The sequence below is a fragment of the Coregonus lavaretus genome, assembly GCF_964263955.1.
Source record: "Coregonus lavaretus genome assembly, chromosome: 15".
NCBI classification, from domain to species: domain Eukaryota; kingdom Metazoa; phylum Chordata; class Actinopteri; order Salmoniformes; family Salmonidae; genus Coregonus; species Coregonus lavaretus.
Genome location: NC_140002.1, coordinates 30,316,058 through 30,340,407, shown reverse-complemented (window position 1 = coordinate 30,340,407; position 24,350 = coordinate 30,316,058). Strand labels below are relative to the sequence as shown.

The 24,350-nt window shown below is 42.6% G+C and overlaps 1 protein-coding gene across 3 annotated transcripts in view; it reads left to right on the top strand.

The window, feature by feature from the left end:
• The window catches only part of LOC311142380 (phospholipase D2-like), a 57,648-nt gene that overhangs the window by 1,888 nt on the left and 31,410 nt on the right, over positions 1-24,350 (top strand). Inside the window, exons 1-11 of one of the 3 annotated variants that reach the window (XM_084178027.1) lie at positions 16,448-16,523; positions 19,603-19,756; positions 19,917-20,047; positions 20,184-20,326; positions 20,489-20,582; positions 20,885-20,950; positions 21,057-21,115; positions 21,232-21,477; positions 22,686-22,829; positions 22,953-23,036; positions 23,416-23,494. In XM_084178027.1, coding sequence (XP_084034153.1) covers positions 19,615-19,756; positions 19,917-20,047; positions 20,184-20,326; positions 20,489-20,582; positions 20,885-20,950; positions 21,057-21,115; positions 21,232-21,477; positions 22,686-22,829; positions 22,953-23,036; positions 23,416-23,494 — 1,188 coding nt within the window. In that variant the 5' untranslated portion in view covers positions 16,448-16,523; positions 19,603-19,614. Of the gene's footprint in view, positions 1-16,447; positions 16,524-16,780; positions 16,870-19,602; positions 19,757-19,916; positions 20,048-20,183; positions 20,327-20,488; positions 20,583-20,884; positions 20,951-21,056; positions 21,116-21,231; positions 21,478-22,685; positions 22,830-22,952; positions 23,037-23,415; positions 23,495-24,350 lie in introns of those variants that run through there. The other 2 variants (XM_084178026.1, XM_084178028.1) reach the window with 2 other exon arrangements.

Sequence of the window (24,350 nt, the reverse complement as noted above, 5' to 3'; positions counted from 1 at the left end):
TAAAGATGCCCAAAATTAGACATTAATGTGGCCTTCTAGCGTTAAACTCTGTACATCATTCTGCACAGTGAAAGTCAAACATTCAACTGTAGAACAAGAAGAAAAATGTTTTTTAAGTGGAGAACAGTTGATTTGAAAAAACAGAATATTACAGAAAGATCACTTGGACGCATCTCCAAACAGTCTCTCCCTTTCTGCAGAGACATGGCTCAGTTCTGCAGTTGCTGTTCCACATACTTCCATGCAGACACTTCAATCTGTACAGAGCGCTTGTTCAGAGCCTGTGGTTCTGGTATTTGTCACGGTTTCGGCCGAGGCTGCTCCTTCTCCTTGTTCGGGCAGGCTTCGGCGGTCGTCGTCTCCGGAGTACTAGCTGCCACCGTTCTATGTTTCTATGTTTGATTGGTTTTGTCTCTGTTGCTACACCTGTTCCTTATTAGTGTTTATTAGGTGTCCTATTTAGTTATCTTGTGTTTGGTCAGGTGTTGTGTGTAATTGTTTCCATGTCACGTTGTGTGCTAGTTCGACATTTTCTGTTCTCTCTGTATTTTGTGTTTTAAGAGAGAGTTCCGCACTTTGTGCGCCTTAGCATACTTTACTGTTGTGCGTAAAGTTCGCCTGTAGCCTGTTGCCGTGTTTGGCTCATTTTGGACTTTACTAAAGACGCTGTTCGTAACCTCTGTGTGTCCTGCGCCTGATTCTACACCACCTCTACACTCAACCCTGACAGTATTAGGCAAAGTACCTGCCAGTCATGGTACCAACAGATGTTGTCCCGAAGACTTGGCCATTTGAACTTGTTTATGCCATGGCGTTGCATACACTTAACTTTCACACTGTGCCCTTCTGCATCCATGATGATACCTGGGTATGCTTCATTGTCATAATTAACGACGCACCACTCTCCAATGTGCTTTACCTCAATCATTTCTGGTCTCCTAGGATTATCTGGTGTCTTTCCACATGCTGGGGACTTGTCAGATGAAACAGGAACATTAGCTAGAGTGACCTCTTGAAGGTTAAAGCAGGGGCAGTCCAAAACACCTTCCTCCCTTTTACACAGACATGAAATGTCTCTGTATTTCATTTGGCCGGGTGTCAGACTGATAGCTTGGTGGATTCTCATAGTGCCTTTTATGGCAGCTATTGCAGGTACCTCAGGCTTTGATTCAATATCCCTCTCTGGGATGAAGAACAGCTCGACAGATGTGTCCAGGCTTTTCAGCTTGTTATACAAGCTCTGGGCATCAGGAATGTCTCCTCCATGGGCTACAATCCGGTCTGCTGACCTCTTGAGGGCCCCACCCACACCGTCTGGTGCCCCCTTCCCATGATTAGCCTCAAAGAAATTCCACGTTATTTCTTTGAAGCCATACTTGTAGGGTTCCGTTGAGAGGTAGAAGAAATTTCGTGAAAAATGAAGTGTGCTGACTTGAGGGTGTCGTTCTCTCACTACCTTCAGAACTGGATCAAGGTGGGCCCAGATGGCCACAGGGTCGTGTCTTCTGGAGGGTGATATGGAGCAGAAGGTGTGTGGCGCTTGTTCACCAGTGGTGTAGAGCACTCCAGTGTGCAGACTGGCCTGCTTGTGTGAACCTCTAAAATGCACAGATTGTATTTCTTCGCTGTACTTACATGAGTAATTTTCGCTAAAATCTATATGCAAGAGGAGCCTCTCCTGGAAATCTGTGTTAAGCTCATGCTCTGTTGTTGTTATCTCCCTTTTCACTGTTATTGTTGACACCTTCTCATCCTTCTTGATCTTCTCTGTCATCCACTGAGATAAACGAATGTTCTCTTCCCCAGGGGTTTTCAGCATCGGGTGACAAGTTAGGAGGCATTCACTGCACTCACCATAAGCACAGACCTTGGCTTTCGGGTCACACATGGTTGCTTCAGACATTTCCTCAATATTTCTTGAGGACAGTAACCCTTGGCTCTGCAAGGCATTGGCAATGAATTGCAAGTTCTCATGTTTTTTGCAGAGACATGTGTCACGGTCAGAGGAAGAAGGGGTTACCACCCAAAAGGGTCTGAGACGGCAAAAGGAGGTGTATGACATTTGGCCAATGTGCTCAGAGAGAAACCTCCTATGCAAGTTCTTCATTGTATCAGTAAGCAACCTCTTTTGCATTTTTTTCTTCAGCCGTGTGACTGTTTGTTTGCGGCCAGTTGACATTCGACTAACATCATCTCGAAGAAAAAATGATGTAACGTTCTTCCTAATCTCATTTCGACTGAAGCACCTCCTCCCACGGTAGGTCAGATCCACAGGATACTTTGCTCTCTTCTTAGAGTAGCCAAAAGCAGTCTGGGCATGCTTTTGGAGCTTATACTTCTTAAGAATGTTTCCACTGACCACTTTTGCTATCAGCTGCTTCTCTCGGTTTGTTTTTGCATGTTCATATTTTCTTCTAATATCTTCAATCAGGGATGTATGGAAAAGAAGAGCTCTTTTGATGGGTGAATTCACTTTTTGATGTGCCAACAAAGCATTGACTTTTGTACGTGGTGATTTGGACGCACTTTCTTTCTTGGCCCGATAGTACCTCTTCTTATATTTCTCAGTTTTACTTTTCTCTTTTGTGAGCTGTGCCTCTAATATTTCGATCTGTTTTTTCAGTTTTCTCTTCGAACTCCTTCAAATGCTTTCCCCTTGACGCCGTTGCCTGAAACACAAAATATTTGTAAGGATTTTTTTTAGCAAGTTAGTTATCAATATGTCATTTTATGGGGACATAAACAGTTGATAATTGTCCTTCAAATAAATCTAAACTTTCTAATAAGTCTCATCAGCTAAACTTCCAATGATCTAACCTGGAGGGCCCTGGCTCATGCTGATTTTCAGGAGTTTCAGCAGGGGAGTTGGGTGGTGTCTCTGACTGTAGCAAAGCACTGGCCCTGTTTCTGGCTCTGGCTTGACTTTTTGCCTCTCTCCATTTCTTTCTTTTTGCCCTCTTCTCTCTCTCACTGAGCTCATTGACACCCTTCTTCTTTCCAGTCTCTCTGTCTTTTTTCCATTTGACCCTTTCTTTCTCAAGGTACTTTCTTCTTCTGTCTGGGTCAGCATCACGACGTTCCCGATATCTCCTTGCTATCTCTGCTCCTTTTGATCTCATTCCTTGAAAAAGACGATTCAAAATGTTCCCTTACACACTTTAATTGGCAGTCCCGGTAAACTAGGCTTGCATTATCAAACTAGGTTTGCTGATACCGATATCGCCAAAAAAAATGTCCATATTGTCCATTCTTACTATGTATAGCATGTACTGTTATAAAATGTGTGTAATAGCTGTTGTAATATGTGTAACATTATCAGTATGTGGCCTAAACTATGCACATGTCCTTCCTGTCATGAACCATGTCCACCCTGTCATGGAAGGCTTGCTGACAGGGTGGACAATGACAGGGTGGACATTTTTGGCTAATGTTAGCATTTAATGAGCACATGGTGGACCTTCACTTAGCAACATACTACAGTTAGCAAGCTGACTGTGTACTGTTTTACAAATATATTTAAAAGTTCTGATAGGTTTTTCTATCAATTGATATTTCACTATGACAGAGTGGACATGTTAAGCTTGACAACATCCAACTACACACATAATATGATGAAAATTATGAAACATAAGTGTAAATACTTACTCTGCAACTAGACACTGCTTCAGCCTTCATTGAAGAAAGACAAAATGCTCGTAGTGATGTCACTGAAAACATCAGTGGGTTTCTTAAAGGGGCAGTTACCCCATAATGACAGGGTGGACAGCAATTTCAGGGACACATGCAAAATGTTCAATATGATTATGAAAATACAATATACATGATCAAAATTACTTGTTTTATCAAATAACTTATTGTGGACAGTAAAACCATGTAAAAAATTTTTTGATTTAGTATCATTTAACCATTTATTACACACACTGTAGTTAGCAGAGCAGTGTGTGGGACATGCCAAAATCACGTACATCCAATGAAAAATTTTTAATAAAATGAAGAAAACACTTTTTTAGAGACTTATCATTCTACTGATATGTGTGCAAATGTTTGGCCACTTATTATAAGACCTCAGACTTTCATTATTCTGCTACATTTTCATGATGACTGAGTGAGTCTGATGAGGACACCAAAGGCACCTCATAGTGATATTGACTCAGCTGCTACTTTCGCAACAGCTAATGGGGATCCTAATAAAACAAAATAAATGCCAAAGTTGTGTGCTCATGTTGTTTCGGTGTTTCTTTGTATCATTATGACACACATGGGATGATTCTATTGTTTCCTGCAAAGCAGGTGCCATTTTATTTTTATAGGTGCTGCAAAAACATTTAAAATATTGTTACAACTTTTGGTGTTAAAGGCCCTACATGGTCGATTCATACTTCTTGCGCTTCGCGGAGCAGCGCAGAGCTGTTGTGAAGGAAGTGAGTTTGTGTTTATACAGGACCTCCCGCCCTCACCTACCGTCAACCAATCATGTCAATGCGGAGGAACTATACAGAGCCCTCCGCATTGTTACAAAATTCGAGAGGCGCACAGCTACAGTGAGGAAAAAAAGTATTTGATCCCTTGCTGATTTTGTACGATTGCCCACTGACAAAGAAATGATCAGTCTATAATTTTAATGGTAGGTTTATTTGAACAGTGACAGAAAGAATAACAACAACAAAATCCAGAAAAACGCATGTCAAAAATGTTATAAATTGATTTGCATTTTAATGAGGGAAATACGTATTTGACCCCCTCTCAGTCAGAAATATTTCTGGCTCCCAGATGTCTTTTATACAGGTAATGAGCTGAGATTAGGAGCACACTCTTAAAGGGAGTATCAATCAATCAGATTACAAACGCTCCACCATGGCCAAGACCAAAGAGCTCTCCAAGGATGTCAGGGACAAGATTGTAGACCTACACAAGGCTGGAATGGGCTACAAGACCATCGCCAAGCAGCTTGGTGAGAAGGTGACAACAGTTGGTGCGATTATTCGCAAATGGAAGAAACACAAAATAACTGTCAATCTCCCTCGGCCTGGGGCTCCATGCAAGATCTCACCTCGTGGAGTTGCAATGATCATGAGAACGGTGAGGAATCAGCCCAGAACTACACGGGAGGATCTTGTCAATGATCTCAAGGCAGCTGGGACCATAGTCACCAAGAAAACAATTGGTAACACACTACGCCGTGAAGGACTGAAATCCTGCAGTGCCCGCAAGGTCCCCCTGCTCAAGAAAGCACATATACATGCCCTTCTGAAGTTTGCCAATGAACATCTGAATGATTCAGAGGAGAACTGGGTGAAAGTGTTGTGGTCAGATGAGACCAAAATGGAGCTCTTTGGCATCAACTCAACTCGCCGTGTTTGGAGGAGGAGGAATGCGCCTATGACCCCAAGAACACCATCCCCACCGTCAAACATGGAGGTGGAAACATTATGCTTTGGGGGTGTTTTTCTGCTAAGGGGACAGGACAACTTCACCGCATCAAAGGGAGGATGGACAGGGCCATGTACCGTCAAATCTTGGGTGAGAACCTCCTTCTCTCAGCCAGGGCATTGAAAATGGGTCGTGGATGGGTATTCCATCATGACAATGACCCAAACACACACCCAAGGCAACAAAAGAGTGGCTCAAGAAGAAGCACATTAAGGTCCTGGAGTGGCCTAGCCAGTCTCCAGACCTTAATCCCATAGAAAATCTGTGGAGGGAGCTGAAGGTTCGAGTTGCCAAACGTCAGCCTCAAAACCTTAATGACTTGGAGAAGATCTGCAGAGGAGTGGGACAAAATCCCTCCTGAGATGTGTGCAAACCTGGTGGCCAACTACAAGAAACGTCTGACCTCTGTGATTGCCAACAAGGGTTTTGCCACCAAGTACTAAGTCATGTTTTGCAGAGGGGTCAAATACTTATTTCCCTCCATTAAAATGCAAATCAATTTATAACATTTTTGACATGCGTTTTTCTGGATTTTTTTGTTGTTATTCTGTCTCTCACTGTTCAAATAAACCTACCATTAAAATTATAGACTGATCATGTCTTTGTCAGTGGGCAAACGTACAAAATCAGCAGGGGATCAAATACTTTTTTCCCTCACTGTATGCGTTACAGAGCTCAATTTGGCCTCTGCGTGCCTCTGGAGGCTTCGTAATTGTGTCACACCATCCATATGGCGCCTCATATTTTCGGATCAAGCATAAATTGTCTCTTACAGAGTTTACTGCGACTAGGCCTCCGCAGGAGCGGTCATACACATCTAATAAATTGGTCTGCACCACACTACTCCTAGTGATTCAGGGATAATCTCTATAGCGATCCAGCTAATTACAAGCAACTGGCTAAACGAAAAGACAAGACCTTCTTCTGAGATGTTGGTAGTCCGTTTCCCAGCGCTTGACATAGGAGCTCAGCCAAGATAGCATGAAGTAAAAAGGCTGCACCGTTTTCCCACCTGCATCTCCATTCCGAATCTCTCCATTGCTCCCTAAAGTTATCCTACATTTAGGCTATTGTTTATATGTGTATATCACATTATGTTGAGGTAAAAATCTGAGTATAATGCTTGTATGGATGTCAACCCCAATACATGTTCATGTCATCTTCATCAATCAACTGCATTAGTCAGTTAAAAACTACTTTGACTACCACCACCTATTTCTGTATGCTAGATATGCTACCAGCTTATACGAATGGGAGTTAGTATTTAGCAGTCACTTTTTCTAAACTTCTAAATGTTATGCAGGGAAAACAGCCACATATCTCCAAATCAGATATCCAAATCAGACTTTAGTAACCACATTGTGGGCCTGTTACAATACATAAATCATGACGGATTTGACAAAATCCACTTTGTTAGATCAGATTTGTTAAATGTGCGCCAATCCAGCATCCTTCTATCCCACATGGTCTGCATTCCATTGACCTCTTTACCACATCTATCCCCATTACCTCCCAGATCTCTTTCCAGGAATTCAAACTCATTATCGTGTCTTTGAAATCCCTACACAAGGTATCATCAAGTATTTTTTAAATTTGTGTACTTGTTCTGATAGCTTTTCGTCAAAGTTCTCCGTGTTTGTTATCAAGGAAGTTAATTTGTGTTTATACAGGATATACCGCAACCCACCTACTGTCAACCAATCATGTCAATGTGGAGCTATGCAGAGTCCTCCTAATTGTTACAACATTTGGGAGGCACATGGCATCGCCATATGGAGCTCGATTTGGCCACCGCAAGCCTCTGGAGGCTCCGCAATTGCTTCACACATTCCATTTGGAGCCTCTGATCCACATTGCCAGATCAAGCAGAAATTGGCTTTTAGTGTTGACACATGGCGGCTCTAGCCTTGTGGGGGCCCTAAGCAAGATTTGGGCACATGATTGCACATTTTTTAGTGGCCCCCCTCTTGACGATGGAGAGAAATGTAAGTTTTAACGTTGATTTCCTGCAGTTCTACACATTTTGCTATTGGGCGGCGATACATATTTTGATTTTTATAACACATTTCATGCAATTCTACACATTTTTCTATGGGGCAGAGAGAAATTTGTGCAGTTTTAAAGCACGTTTTCTGCAGTTCTACACATTTTTGCCATGGGGCGAAGATAAAATGTAGCAATTTTATAACACATTTCATGCAGTTCTACAAATCTTGCCATGGGGCAGATTTTTCTTTTGCAGTTTTAAACCTAATTTCCTGCAATTCTACACAATACGCCATGACTTATGCCATGTTAATGATATCTGAGTGAGAGTGACTAACAAAATCAATGGGGGCCCCATGCAGGTCAGGGCCACTGGGCAAGTGCCCTGCGTGCCCGGTCGGTATTCGGCCATGATTACTACAAGTTTAGATAACTGGCTAGACTAACTTACAAATCTAAACATTGCTAGCTGACATGGCTAATTGAGTGACTGTCAGTGACTGACAAAACAAGATAAAAACTGCTGATGCACAACCAAATTTCGAACTTGTATCTTGTGTATTATATTTTAACTCTCAACAGTAAGTTGAGCCCCCCGACTGAGTTCCTAAAAACCACCCTAGCGGCCGGAGGCCCTGAGCGACTGCTTATGTCGCTTATGCCTGGAACCAGCCGTGGGTTGACATGCCTAGATGTCAATAATGTCAATTGAAAATGGTTCATTGGGTGCTTTTAGCAATCGGTCACTGAGGGGCGAGCACGCCCCCATCCACATTGGGTTGTAGAGGAGCGGGTCGAAAGCTTCAAGTTCCTCGGTGTCCACATCACTAAGGAATTAACATGGTCCACACACACCCACACAATTGTGAAAAGAGCACGTCAATGCCTCTTCCCCCTCAGGAGGCTGAAAAGATTTGGCATGGGCCCTCAGAACCTCAAAAAGTTCAGTAAGTGTTGCTTTTACTCGGGGGATGTGGGTGTACTTCTGTCCATCAGGTTTTGGGTCAATTTCATTTAAATTCAGCCTGTTCAGGGCCCATATTCACAAAGTGTGCTGATCTAGGATCAGGCTCTTATTCATGATAAAATAAATGATTATGATTAAAAGGCCTACTCTGAGACACTTTGTAAATACAGGCCCATGATGAGCTGAGTTAAGAAATCCTGAACATTGTGGGTTATTATCTCCACTCTTCTGGCTCACCGTTAACTGTCCCATAGGAAATGGAGAGCTGGGTATTGATCGGGAAGATGATTGACAAGGTGTGTTTTTGGATGACCATGGCCCTCTTTGCCATCGGAACTGTCACCATATTCCTCAAGGGACATTTTAACTCCGTCCCAGAGTTTCCATTCCCTGGGGAAAACAAACGATACCTCCCCAGTTAGGAGGGCAAGGCAACGCCCCCTCTCTTAACTTGGTCACAGGTTATATGGAACATCATCATTGTCTTCATATAATTGAGAGTTAAATTGTCTTGCTCATTTCTTCACTTACTTCTTACTCTTACTTATCTTATTTATTACAGTCTTTTTTAGTAAGCCCTGTGACATGAACATGCCAAAACATCTTAACAGTTTGTGGCGAAGCAGTTGTGATTTAATTAAATACGTCTACTGTGGGCTTTGTTGCGTTAGAACAAAATGAAGAAGCCAGATCTCTGTTTCAGCCCCCACACTGCCTTAGGAGGAGGCTGCACTCCTACAGTGCCTTGCAAAAGTATTTAAGCCGTACACTCCACAGAGCTGGGCTTTACGGAAGAGTGGCCAGAAAAAAGCCATTGCTTAAAGAAAAAAATAAGCAAACACGTTTGGTGTTCGCCAAAAGGCATGTTGGAGACTCCCCAAACATATGGAAGAAGGTACTCTGGTCAGATGAGACTAAAATTGAGCTTTTTGGATAACGCTATGTCTGGCACAAACCCAACACCTCTCATCACCCCGAGAACACCATCCCCACAGTGAAGCATGGTGGTAGCAGCATCATGCTGTGGGGATGTTTTTCATCGGCAGGGACTGGGAAACTGGTCAGAATTGAAGGAATGATGGATGGCGCTAAATACAGGGAAATTATTGAGGGAAACCTGTTTCAGTCTTCCAGAGATTTGAGACTGGGACGGAGGTTCACCTTCCAGCAGGACAATGACCCTAAGCATACTGCTAAAGCAACACTCGTGGTTTAAAGGGAAACATTGAAATGTCTTGGAATGGCCTAGTCAAAGCCCAGACCTCAATCCTATTGAGAATCTGTGGTATGACTTAAAGATTGCTGTACACCTGCGGAACCCATCCAACTTGAAGGAACTGGAGCAGTTTTGCCTTGAAGAATGGGCAAAAATCCCAGTGGCTAGATGTGCCAAGCTTATAGAGACATACCCCAAGAGACTTGCAGCTGTAATTGCTGCAAAAGGTGGCTCTACAATGTATTGACTTTGGGGGGTTGAATAGTTATGCACGCTCAAGTTTTCTGTTTTTTTGTCTTATTTCTTGTTTGTTTCACAATAAAATATACTTTGCATCTTCAAAGTGGTAGGCATGTTATGTAAATCAAATGATACAACCCCCCCAAAAATCCACTTTAATTCCAGGTTGTAAGGCAACAAAATAGGAAAAATGCCAAGGGGGGTGATTACTTTCGCAAGCCACTGTATACCCTGTAGAATGATTGTCTTTCTTGTATCTCACTGCATGGTTATGTATATGTGACACAGGTCTTTACTGATGGATATAATGCAATTTGCAATGTAAGAAGACCATATACTGTAAGAATATTTTATTTAGCTAGTTACTTTATTTTACACACGATACATTTACATGGTTAATGAATTGTTCTGTTTAACTTCTACCAAAGAATGACACAATGACACAGAGACTTAATTCAAAGATAAACTGAGGCCTTGCCTTCCTTTCTGCCCAATTGGTGCCTCATTTATAAAATGCTATATAATTAAACAATTAATTTTCCGTATACAATTATTTTTCCGCGTTATTTGTAATTTATTTTGTACATAATGTTTCTGCCATCGTCTCTTATAACCAAAAAGAGCTTCTGGATATCAGGACAGCGATTACTCACCTCGTATTGGACGAAGATTTTTTCTTCAACGAGGCGGCCACGAAGGATATCATGCAGACACCCGACAAGGCCCAAATCTCCGTCATTCGCGTGAGGAAGAGACAGAGATATCGTGGACGTAGATCTTGTAAGGACCTGACGGCGAGCGAGTAAACTGCCTCTTCCATCAATCCTATTAGCCAATCTTCAATCACTGGATAACAAATTGGATGACCTAAGATTACGGTTATCCTACCAACGGGACATAAAAAAAACTGTAATATCCTATGTTTCACCGAGTCGTGGCTGAACGACGACAATGATAACATACAGCTAGCGGGCTATACGCTACATCGGCAGGATAGAACGGCTGACTCCGGTAAGACAAGGGGTGGCGGTCTGTGTATATTTGTAAACAACAGCTGGTGCACAAAATCAAATACTAAGGAAGTCTCTAGGTTTTGCTCGCCTGAGGTAGAGTATCTTATGATAAGCTGTAGACCACACTATTTACCAAGAGAGTTTTCATCTATATTTTTCATAGCTGTCTATTTACCACCACAAACCAATGCTGGCATTAAGATTGCACTGAATGAGTTGTACAAGGCCATAAATCAACAGGAAAACGCTCATCCAGATGCAGCGCTCCTAGTGGCCGGGGACTTTAATGCAGGGAAACTTAAATCCGTTCTACCTAATTTCTACCAGCATGTTAAATGTGCAACCAGAGGAAAAAAAACTCTAGACCACCTTTACTCCACACACAGAGACGCATACAAAGCTCTCCCTCGCCCTCCATTTGGCAAATCTGACCATAACTCTATCCTCCTGATTCCTGCTTATAAGCAAAAACTAAAGCAGGAAGCACCAGTGACTCGGTTAATAAAAAAGTGGTCAGATGACGCAGATGCTAAGCTACAGGACTGTTTTGCTAGCACAGACTGGAACATGTTCCGGGATTCTTCAGACAGCATTGAGGAGTACACCACATCAGTCACTGGCTTCATCAATAAGTGCATCGATGATGTCGTCCCCACAGTGACCGTACGTACATACCCCAACCAGAAGCCATGGATTACAGGAAACATCCGCACTGAGCTAAAGGGTAGAGCTGCCGCCTTCAAGGAACGGGACTCTAACCCGGACGCTTATAAGAAATCCCGCTATGCCCTCCGACGAACCATCAAACAGGCAAAGAGTCAATACAGGGCTAAGATTTAATCGTACTACACTGGCTCTGACGCTCGTCGGATGTGGCAGGGCTTGAAAACTATTACAGACTACAAAGTGAAGCACAGCCGCGAGCTGCCCAGTGACACAAGCCTACCAGACGAGCTAAACCACTTCTATGCTCGCTTCCAGGCAAGCAACACTGAAGCATGCATGAGAGCACCAGCTGTTCCGGATGACTATGTGATCACGCTCTCCGTAGCCGATGTGAGTAAGACTTTTAAGCGGGTCAACATTCACAAGGCCGCAGGGCCAGACGGATTACCAGGACGTGTACTCCGAGCATGTGCTGACCAACTGGCAAGTGTCTTCACTGACATTTTCAACATGTCCCTGACTGAGTCTGTAATACCAACATGTTTCAAGCAGACCACCATAGTCCCCGTGCCCAAGGACTCTAAGATAACCTGCCTAAATGACTACCGACCCGTAGCACTGACGTCTGTAGCCATGAAGTGCTTTGAAAGGCTGGTCATGGCTCACATCAACAGCATTATCCCAGAAACCCTAGACCCACTCCAATTTGCATACCGCCCCAACAGATCCACAGATGATGCAATCTCTATCGCACTCCACACTGCCCTTTCCCACCTGGACAAGAGGAACACCTACGTGAGAATGCTATTCATTGACTACAGCTCAGCATTCAACACCATAGTGCCCTCTAAGCTCATCACTAAGCTAAGGATCCTGGGACTAAACACCTCCCTCTGCAACTGGATCCTGGACTTCCTGACGGGCCGCCCCCAGGTGGTAAGGGTAGGTAACAACACATCTGCCACACTGATCCTCAACACGGGGGCCCCTCAGGGGTGCGTGCTCAGTCCCCTCCTGTACTCTCTGTTCACCCATGACTGCATGGCCAGGCACGACTCCAACACCATCATTAAGTTTGCAGACGACACAACAGTGGTAGGCCTGATCACCGACAACGATGAGACAGCCTATAGGGAGGAGGTCAGAGACCTGGCCGTGTGGTGCCAGGACAACAACCTCTCCCTCAACGTGACCAAGACAAAGGAGATGATTGTGGACTACAGGAAAAAAAAGAGGACTGAGCACGCCCCCATTCTCATCGACGGGGCTGTAGTGGAACAGGTTGAGAGCTTCAAGTTCCTTGGTGTCCACATCACCAACGAACTATCATGGTCCAAACACACCAAGACAGTCGTGAAGAGGGCACGACAAAGCCTATTCCCCCTCAGGAGACTGAAAAGATTTGGCATGGGTCCTCAGATCCTCAAAAAATTATACAGCTGCACCATCGAGAGCATCCTGACTGGTTGCATCACCGCCTGGTATGGCAACTGCTTGGCCTCCGACCGCAAGGCACTACAGAGGGTAGTGCGTACGGCCCAGTACATCACTGGGGCCAAGCTTCCTGCCATCCAGGACCTCTATAACAGGCGGTGTCAGAGGAAGGCCCTCAAAATTGTCAAAGACTCCAGCCACCCTAGTCATAGACTGTTCTCCCTGCTACCGCATGGCAAGCGGTACCGGAGTGCCAAGTCTAGGTCCAAAAGACTTCTCAACAGCTTCTACCCCCAAGCCATAAGACTCCTGAACAGCTAATCATGGCTACCCGGACTATTTGCACTGCCCCCCCACCCCATCCTTTTTACGCTGCTGCTACTCTGTTAAGTATTTATGCATAGTCTCTTTAACTCTACCCACATGTACATATTACCTCAACTACCTCAACTAGCCGGTGCCCCCGCACATTGACTCTGCACCGGTACCCCCCTGTATATATAGCCTCCCTACTGTTATTTTATTTTACTTCTGCTCTTTTTTTCTCAACACTTTTTTTGTTGTTGTTTTATTTTTACTTTTTTTGTTAAAATAAATGCACTGTTGGTTAAGGGCTGTAAGTAAGCATTTCACTGTAATGTCTGTACCTGTTGTATTCGGTGCATGTGACCAATAAAATTTCATTTGATTTGATTTAATCCTATACAATTAAAACACCTATGCTGCTGATGTTAGCATACACAAATCAAATCTATGCAATCATCATTAACAACAATTTGTTGGGCATTGAATATGTTGAGTTTTAGCATCAAGAGGATGTATTGGATGGTACAGAGTCAGTAAAAACGTTGGAGATTCAAACCATTACTTGAAAGTACTGTGTTTTACTTGTTTTAAAGATCTTAGATGCAGAGGGACATCTATACAAACAAATGCTGTATATTGAGTGTCGTTATTATTTCATGTTGTTTTTAATACTGTGAAAATGAAATCAAAATACTTTTTTTTATCAAAATACTTTTGTGAGAGTTTGCACATACAATATGTGTCTATTAAATCTTGAAATGGCAGTTTGAGACGGTTTTTAAATATAAGACAATGTTGAAGACGAAAGTTTCTGCAGACCGCCTTCAAAACCCCTGCTTAACTGATTCCAAGGCTTGACTAGAATCATTTGTCCAGCTCTTTGGGAATCCAAGCACAACCCCAGTTTATTTTCCCAAGGATTATTAAATAGAGCAGTAGCACGGCATCCTACCACGCAACAGAACAGTTTGGCATCCTACCACGCAACAGAACAGTTTGGCATCCTACCACGCAACAGAACAGTTTGGCATCCTACCATGCAACAGAACAGTTTGGCATCCTACCATGCAACAGAACAGTTTGGCATCCTACCATGCAACAGAACAGTTTGGCATCCTACCACGCAACAGAACAGTTTGGCATCCTACCACGCAACAGAACAGTTTGGCATCCTACCACGCAACAGAACAGTTTGGCATCCTACCACGCAACAGAACAGTTTGGCATCCTACCACGCAACAGAACAGTTTGGCATCCTACCACGCAACAGAACAGTTTGGCATCCTACCATGCAACAGAACAGTTTGGCATCCTACCACGCAACAGAACAGTTTGGCATCCTACCACGCAACAGAACAGTTTGGCATCCTACCACGCAACAGAACAGTTTGGCATCCTACCACGCAACAGAACAGTTTGGCATCCTACCATGCAACAGAACAGTTTGGCATCCTACCATGCAACAGAACAGTTTGGCATCCTACCATGCAACAGAACAGTTTGGCATCCTACCACGCAACAGAACAGTTTGGCATCCTACCACGCAACAGAACAGTTTGGCATCCTACCACGCAACAGAACAGTTTGGCATCCTACCACGCAACAGAACAGTTTGGCATCCTACCACGCAACAGAACAGTTTGGCATCCTACCACGCAACAGAACAGTTTGGCATCCTACCATGCAACAGCACAGTTTGAAGGCAGTTTTAATATTAAAGTCAATGTAAACATTTCTTAAACACCGGACCACTGTAGAGTATTCTTAAAACCTTTGTGAGTGAAGATGAGGTGTTCTTGAGGCATATTAATGGGAAGCAGTATCTGATCAAGGAGTGTAGTGTGTACAGTGAAAGTAGTCTACGTGTTAGCCTATAGGTGTAGCCTACATTCCACTTGATCACACCACTATTATTATGTGACTTTTGAGTGAATCAGAATAGGCTACACACCCTCAAGATCACGCTTTGGGCAAGAAATGTGGTTTAATATAACAAAATATTTTCTGGTCTTTATATTATGTAGATATACATTTGTTTATGTATTTAGAATATTATGACAATGTAATTTGAGATTAAAATCTCTTTAGGTTGAACAAATTTAATTTACTACTACTGAGTGTAGAGGATGTGGTCAGTCCATCTGACCATGAATGACTGACTATCATCTGACTCTGACCACTATGACTAGACAATGTCTGCTGACTCACCCAAATCTGCGGTCTCCACCCAAAGATCCTCTTTGTCCTCAATTGGGAGAAAATAAACAGTTTAATTCAATGTCAGAGTTAACCTCTATTCTTCAACTCTAGAGACTATGCCTCAGCACTGTGGAGTGAAATCACTTGGACAACTCTAAATAACTTCTGTGCATCCATCCATGGCAATGTCAAAGCCCTCCTGCATGCGTTAGGGAACCATCACCCTCTTTTCACACAGATCTTCTCTTTCATTTGAAAGCATGAAAGTGAGATAGAGCTGATAATGAATCTGACATACAAACTTTGATACGACAGAACTGTTCTTGATAAAAAGTGCCACAGTGTCTTTTAAACACTGACCCAATTCCCCTGCAGTTGGTACTACATGGTCCAATTCAATTATCTCTGAGTGAAAAAAAAGATATTACTACCCCAAAATTGGAACCTCTCATAGAGTGAAAAAGCAATAGGTAATTAAAGATGCTATTTTCCCAGATGTTTAGGACTTGTCCCCCTCCACATCTAGGAAGTGATTTACAGCAAGTTTAGGGGTGTCTAGAGTGCATCTCTAACAATGTGCTCCCAACATCCTTCTGGGTTGGCTGCCGGACCAAAGCCCCAGTTGCGACTTGTCCCTCTTGTCTCAGTTCAACAGGACTCATTCATTTTGTGTGAAGGAGGAGGAGGAAGTGGGGGGTCTTGAGCCGGCAAAAACAGATCTGCCATATCCGACATTTCACACGTTTTGCAGCTGGTTACACTTAAAATAAAGTCACATCTCTTGTATTGAGAAAAGCTCAAGCAACAAAGATTAAGATGTTTCATAATGAAAAAACAATGAAAGCCATATAAACCGGACCAAACTCTTCTATTTAAGTTGTTGATTATTAGTTCTCTATTTGTTTTATAAATTCATTTTTAGATTTCTATTAGAATTTTAATAGAAGAAGTGTAATGCAGGCTACTGTTGTTGTGCTGCTGACTAGCCAACCTGGCTTCAACTGGAGTGCTGCTGCCTGCTACGTCAGGCACTATGCGACATTTTCTTTGATAATGGAATAGCAAGGTAATGTGAAAGAAACATGTATACGTTGTTGATATACTGATGCAATGTTTACCTGGACAAGTCATCGCGCACTATTGTATCATGAGACTATTTGTGCTCCTGTAGCGACTAGTCTCGGTGAATTATTTCAGGAACATAGCCTACCATGCAGCCGGAAGGAACGTTTACGTGTGCATGGTTTAGAGTTAGTACGGTATCGCTCTCCTTTTGTCTTTTACTTCAAAAACTACTGATAAGTCTTCTAGGGCGGAGGAACTAGGATGAAAAACGAATATCTTTTTACTCACAGATATGGAATTATGGAATTTGACCCTCGTCTTCCTGATGTTTTCTGTGTGATGTTTTAGTAAGTAACTACGCCTCTGCCAAAATGAATCCCCTCTGTGATTCTATACCACAATAAAGGGAACTATCGTGATTTAGAAATAGTTTAAAACCGCACAGATGCACAATACTAATAAGGCCTATGCGACATTTCAAAGGGATACTTTATTATAGTCTCACATTGCCAACTCTGTCTGCTCCTTCGTTTGCCAGCCTGGTATCATAGACTAGACGTAACATAGTCAACGAAAAATTATGGTACACTCAAATTAGTATGATATGTTATGTTTGGTATGGTTACATAAGACCAAAGGTTACTTAAAGCAGTAATTCACTATTTTACAACTTGATGTTAGATGGTTCCTCACCCTAAAAGTAGTCTATGGGCCAGTATAAACTGTAATCCATGGTTCAGCTTTCTTTAAACAGCCACTACAAACTTCAGCTAACATTAGCCACCACAAGCTAACAATCAATTGAAGTGATGGGGGCATGTGAGTATGTTTTTGTTACAAAAAAATGATGGCCAAATCGCCAATTAAGTAATATCAAACCAAATATGGAGTTGATTTGAATTGATTTCAGGTGTTTTGGACATACATTTAAAAAACATGCTCGCTTCCATTGATTGTTAGCTTGTGGTGGCTAAGGTTAGCTGAAGTTTGTAGTGGCTGTTTAAAGAACTGAACCATGCAATCCACTTTCTCTTGGCCCATAGACTACTTTCAGGGTGAGGACGCATCTAACATAAGTTTTCCTTAAGGCAAAAACGAAAAGGAGGTTGGATGGGTGGGCGTATAACATGAACGTCTAGCAACCCAAAGGTTGCTAAAAACATTTGTATTTTCAGTAATTAGCAGCTTTGCAACTACTTTTGAGCTACTTTGCAACTGCTTAGCATGTTAGCTAATCTTAACCCTTTAACCTAACTCCTAACCTTAACCACTAAAACTAACCCCTAGGCTAGCTAACGTTAACCACCTAGCTAACATTAGCATCAACAAATTGGAATTCTTAACATATCATACATATTGCAAATTCGTAATATATCATACGAATTGTAATTTGTAACATCATATACGGTGTCCACCCACTCTGCCCAGAGTCGGTGAAAACATGCTTTAGTGATGACATTACACTTCCTTATGTTATTAAATACATTTTACCAAAACATTCATGTTACGAATCTTTCAGTGGAGTCTTTCTCTAACATATCACATTATATCGAAAAAGTCTGATTTCGTAACCTAATACATCCAATAATAAGCACTGAGTTCTATTGACAGAGCAGTGCAGCTTTCTCGCCAAAACTTCTGAGGATTTAACATTTTGTGGTCATCGTCATCCAAGTTGTTCCGCCATAGGCTAGGTGCAAAGAATGATGGCTTCAGTGGAGAAATCTATAGTAGGCAATAGGCCTATCATTTTGTCATTTGAATGACTGACTGGCTAGACAGTAGCCATTTTTAGATAATGTTGATTATGATGTAATACATTTAAGCAAATATCTGGCTGATTTTAGATTTTGATTACATGGGAGGTTGTTTTACAGTAATTATGGAGCCACCAAATTGGCAGAAATCCATGGATTTAAATGCTTTTTGGGTTTCATTATGCTCTAAATGTTTTTTGTTCTGCTATTGTCATTTAGTTATAATTGACAAGATGATACCTAGAGAAAGCAATAAAGTTAACTTTGGGATTGTAATTTGCTGTGCAGTGTCCAGTGTGCACACCTAATAACATTTCTCCCCTCATGTTTTGGTATGTTGACCCACCCACAGTTTTCAGAAATGTTTCCTACCAAATGAAAACAACTAATGTTTCTTTAACCATGACTCAGAATCATCCTACAGCACAAACTCAGCAGTGGGTATAGATTTACACTGGGAATTAGGAAACACTGCAGAGTCCCCTAGTGACTGTCCCTATGGTGAGACGTGTACAGCTTACTAGCATCTGTTCTGCATTCGAGCAAAGACAATGTAGATACAGTACCAAGACCTCTGTTGCTTTGCACAACACTGTCAGAGCTTGGCTGATACTCTTCATAGTAAGAGACGTGGAGACAGTGATGCACATTTTGTCAATGCATCTCTCTCTCTCTCGATTTTGTTTCACCTTGAACTTGGTTGCCCAGGAAACAAATCTACTCAGCCAATCAGATCCCTCTTCCCACACGCATTTGCACACACCCTTCTCTCTCATTGTGTGTGCTCCCTCCCAGACTTCTTATGTATCACACCGCTGATGATAAAAGCAGGTAAACACCACCAACACATGATTGTGCTTTTTGAAGCTGTTATCATGTCATTTGTTCCTCTTCAGATATTGTGGTGTTGTGTGATGGGTGTGATCTATCTGGTTCACTGCCGTGTCTGAGGCACTTGAGAGGTCCCAGGATTATATTTAGACACACGTGAAGTCCCAGTCTCTCCTAGTTCATAGATCAGTTCTCCCCACTATTTATCGTCATCTGTGTTAGGTGTCCTTTAATGTACTGTACTTCATACATAACGTGTCTGAAAAATTGTTCTCGGCCTTATTGACACAGGTCTGCAATTAGTCTGAATGACTCTGTTATTGTGTTGTACAGTCCCACTATTGTCAAGTATTTTCTATGTAATACAGTAAATTCATCTAGATTATTTTATGTATATATTTTTTTTGGGGGGGAGACTATAGCTAGATGTTTGAAAGATTATGGTGATGGACTGTGATTCATATTTAGTAAAAATGTTCTGTGTGATGAAAGGGATAGAGCACCATGGCCAGTCCAGCAGCAGCATGCTGCAATACCCCTTCATGTCCAGATGGGAGAGCGGCGGAGGCCCAAAAGACAAAGCGCTTCATCACAGAAGACTATGAGCTGAGCAAGGAAGAGTTGGATGGCCTCATGAGGGAAGGAGGTTAGGACACAGACCCTAGTTGTTGATGTAGCCTATAATGTTTTTATTCCTTCCATCCAAATACCTTTACATCACGTTAGAATGATAAGAGATTTCAGTAGTGGTATTGAATTATTCTGTGATAGTTTGCCTGTGTCATGTGACCCCCCCCCCCCCACAGAGGAAGGTCGTCCCTTCCTGGTGGTTCATCATCTGCTGGATGTGAAGGAGGCAGGTGTGCCTGTGTTACTGCCTGGGACTCCAGTCATCTGCAGAGTGGACAGCACCGAGAGATACACCACACGCTCCAAGGTGTGTGTGTGTACAGTATACTGTATGTACATAGTGTTTATTTGTGTGTCTGTATGCACACCTGCACCTTTCCACATGAGCGTGTGTTTACATTATGTGTAGGCTACACAAGTCTATGACATGTTTTCTCTTCCAGGTCCGTGTGTGCACTCTGTACACTGTGAAGCTGACCCATGGCAAGTTCACCTGGACGGTCAAAAGGAAGTACAAGCACTTCCAGGAGCTGCACCGTGACCTCTACAAGCACAAGATGATGGCCCACTTCCTGCCTCTGGGAAGGTCAGACTCAGAGCACCAATCAGAGCTCAAATCAACCCATTATCTGTGCCGAGAGTAATTTGTTTAGAGGGGATGCACTTCAAATCAGAGTGAATGCCTGTTGTGATTTCGGTACGAGTTTAAGCAGTAAAATGTTTAGAATATTCAAATATCTATTTTTAGATTTGCAGCCCAGAGAGCGCAGCTGAGGGCTATGACAGAGGAGATGCCAAGTCTACACGGGACTGAGAGGATGAGACGAACTTCCAGCAAACCGGTATCACTCTTACAACCATGGACCCACACGTACTGTATACAGAAAGACAGACACTGATAAACACCATGGTACACATGCAGACAGAGACCCATACATCACTTAGTCTCACATAAAGGCACATGCCCGTACATCTACTTAGTTCTAGATAATGCCCTCCACACAAAAAACATGAGGGATCAATTATTATTATTATTATTATTTATTTTATTTTTAGGGGTGACCATTTGATTTGTTGACATTTGATCATGTAGGCCAGGGGTGTCAAGTCCAGTCAATTCTGATTTCTGATCTCTCTGTTATAGAAATACCTTGAGGAATACCTAAACGGGCTTCTGGAGAATTCCTTTTGTAAGAACTATCACGGCATGGTGAGTGAAGATGACACGTGCACACACACACTCACACACACACACACCAAATACCATTCAGTGTCAGGATGTGCTATCATCACTGTCTATCTTGTTCTGATTCCAGCTGGAATTCCTTGATGTCAGTGCTCTCTCCTTTGTCAGTGAGCTTGGACCCAAAGGCCTGTAAGCACTATTAATAGTCTATGAGAGTGTGTGATGATATATGAGACTGAGTGTTATTCAGTATATTTTAATGTGACTGATTCTATGTCCATGTAAGTGATGCCATTTTGTTTCAGGGAGGGTTCCATCTTCAAAAGATCAGGAGGTCACCGTATCCAGGGGCTGAACTGTATTGGTCATCACCAGTTCTGCTTCCGCTGGTCAAAGCGCTGGCTGGTGGTCAAGGACTCCTTCCTGCTCTATATGAACCGGGAAAACGGGGTCGTCTGCTTCGTACTGGTCTTTGACCCGGAGTTCAAAGTTCAAGTGGGTCGTGCACACACTGACACCAAATATGGGGTTTGCATTCAGAACTTCACTAGGTAAGTCCATAGTGCTGTCCAAAATATGATTACTTGTCGGCAGACATTCATAAAAATGTACCCTCAAATATACATTTGTATTCCTAACTGTTTATTTATGAGTCAATCCCTAGCTGTTTGTGTATTTGTGCGGGCAAGTATTGTCTCGCTGTGTAACCTTACATTTACATTTTAGTCATTTTAGCAGACACTCTTATCCAGAGCGACTTACAGTTAGTGAGTGCATACATTTTTTTTTCTTCATACTGGACCCCCGTGGGAATCGAACCCACAACCCTGGCATTGCAAGCGCCATGCTCTACCAACTGAGCTACACAGGGCCCTAACCTTGTGTGTATGTGTGTTCTAGGGATGGGTATTTGAATTATTATATAAAAAAAAAAAAATGTTTAGTCATTTAGCAGACGCTCTTATTCAGAGCGACTTACAGTTAGTGAGTGCGTACATTTTCATACTGGCCCCCTGTGGGAATCGAACCCACAACCCTGGCGTTGCAAGCTCTACCAACTGAGCTACAGTATTCAAATAATGTCATGATATTTTTTGGGATAGTCGAAATACAAATAATAATAATAATAATAAATGTTTTACTTCAATGGAAACTTGCTCACGCGACTCGAGATGGAGTGGGTGCACTGTGCACGGAGGGAGAGAGAGAGAGAAAATAGCTAAACTGACTTGCGCTAGTTAGACAAACTTATCTATCAGACCATCTGGTAGTGCCTGTCTTGACTACATCAAATTGTTGTAAAAAAGCTAGCCAGCTAGCTAGCTAAAGTAGCAAGGCTAATTGAGGCTATTTTGCTGCGCTCCCCATCCAATGTCTACAACAACTCCATTCATATGAAACAACAGCCTACCTGTTGGTTGATCATTATAGCCTACCACTTCTCATTTAGCCAACTTAATTCCATAAATGTAATTCCATTTTGTATTGGTTAGAAATCTCCCACTTCACTTGCTACATATGGAGCCTCTGAATGTAGTGCCGCTTTGATTGACTGACAATAACAACAAGCTACATGAATGAAACCATAGACATTAAAACCAGTGTGAAACGTGTGTAAACTACCGGTGTGTCTTTTTTATGCAGCGCACTCATAAAACAGATGTTTTATTAACATTTTGAATGTAATGGTCTATCCTTGTAGGCTATGTAGCCTCATTTTAGACTTATAAAAAATAGTTGTGTGTGTGTGTGTGTGAAGGGATCTGGTCATCAAGTGTAACAGCTACAGACAGGCTCGCTGGTGGAGCCATGAGATCAACAGGCTGGCTGAGCCCTGTGAATTCCTCCAGGTCCAACGCTTCGGGGGCTTTGCCCCTCCACGGGAGAACACACTCACTAAATGGTCAGATGTTGCTTCCAATTAGATGATGATAATGTGGTATGTGTACCTGCTGTATACACCCATAGCTTTGTGCACCCTTAACTTAAATGTAATGTCTCTGTTTATGAATTGGTCATATTAAAGGTATGTAAATGGAAGTGGCTACTTTGCAGACCTGGCTGATGCTCTGGAGCAGGCCAAGGAGGAGATCTTCATCACAGACTGGTGGTGAGTAGCAGAGCTAGCACCATAGAAATAGAATTGAACATTCTATTATTATACAGTATATCTCTATGGCTAGTAAGCCTACTGTGTGTTCCAACACGTGTACTGATGTAAGCACAGTGCTCTCCATAATTTATAGAGTGGTTATCCAGAGCCATATACTGTAGAAAATGGCTCTGCTCTGCCGTTAGCTAAATTAGAGCATACAGCAAACAAAACAAATATTTGATTTCACTCTCCCAATATCAATATCAACGGAGATCACTGTTTCCAACATGTATTAGGTTTGTTTCTAATTAGTCTGTAAACAGCAGGACACAGTGTAAATATGTACATGGTTAACATTGCATGGTGAATATGTCTTTCCCACCCTCCCTCCCAGGCTCAGCCCAGAGGTTTTCCTGAAGAGGCCAGCTACAGACACATACTGGCGCCTGGACCAGATCCTCAATCGCAAAGCAGTACGAATCTACTTCCCAACTTTCTCCTGTCAACATGTCTTTAGTCTCCCTTTTACCTCTCCTCCCTCCTCTCCTCTGAAAGCACTGAAGGTTAATCCCTCCTTTCCGCATCCTTCCCACCTTCTGTGTAGACTGGCTAACGTGAACCTCGTGACCACACAGCTGTGACCCACTGGTCTGAAAAGGAGGCTGTTTGTTAATGCAATCTTCGCCTAGAAATTAAGCGGATGCATTGATTGGTTCTCTCGAATGTAATTTTTTCCTGGGGGGTTGAGGTTGTAATGGAAGGGGGCGGCGCTCTGGGGATGTGTGTGGCTGTGCCTGTGTGTGTTTGAGTGAGAAAGACACTGAGGAGACCCAACCAGTAAAAGCACAGCCCCCTTCATTATCAACGCATGCCGACAACATCAAAACAGCCTTTCCAGACTCTGAAGTCAGGAGGACTTTGGTATCAGCCAGACTACCTTCTGTGTACAGTTGTGGTCAAAAGTTTTGAGAATGACACAAGTATTGGTCTTCACAAAGTTCGCTGCTTCAGTGTTATGATATATTTTTGTCAGATGTTACTATGGTATACTGAAGTATAATTACAAGCATTCCATAAGTGTCAAAGGCTTTTATTGACAATTACATTAAGTTTATGCAAAGAGTCAATATTTGCAGTGTTGACCCTTCTTTTTCAAGACCTCTGCAATCTGCCCTGGCATGCTGTCAATTAACTTCTGGGCCACATCCTGACTGATGGCAGCCAATTCTTGCATAATCAATGCTTGGAGTTTGTCAGAATTTGTGGGTTTTTGTTTGTCCACCCGCCTCTTGAGGATCGACCACAAGTTCTCAATGGGATTAAGGTCTG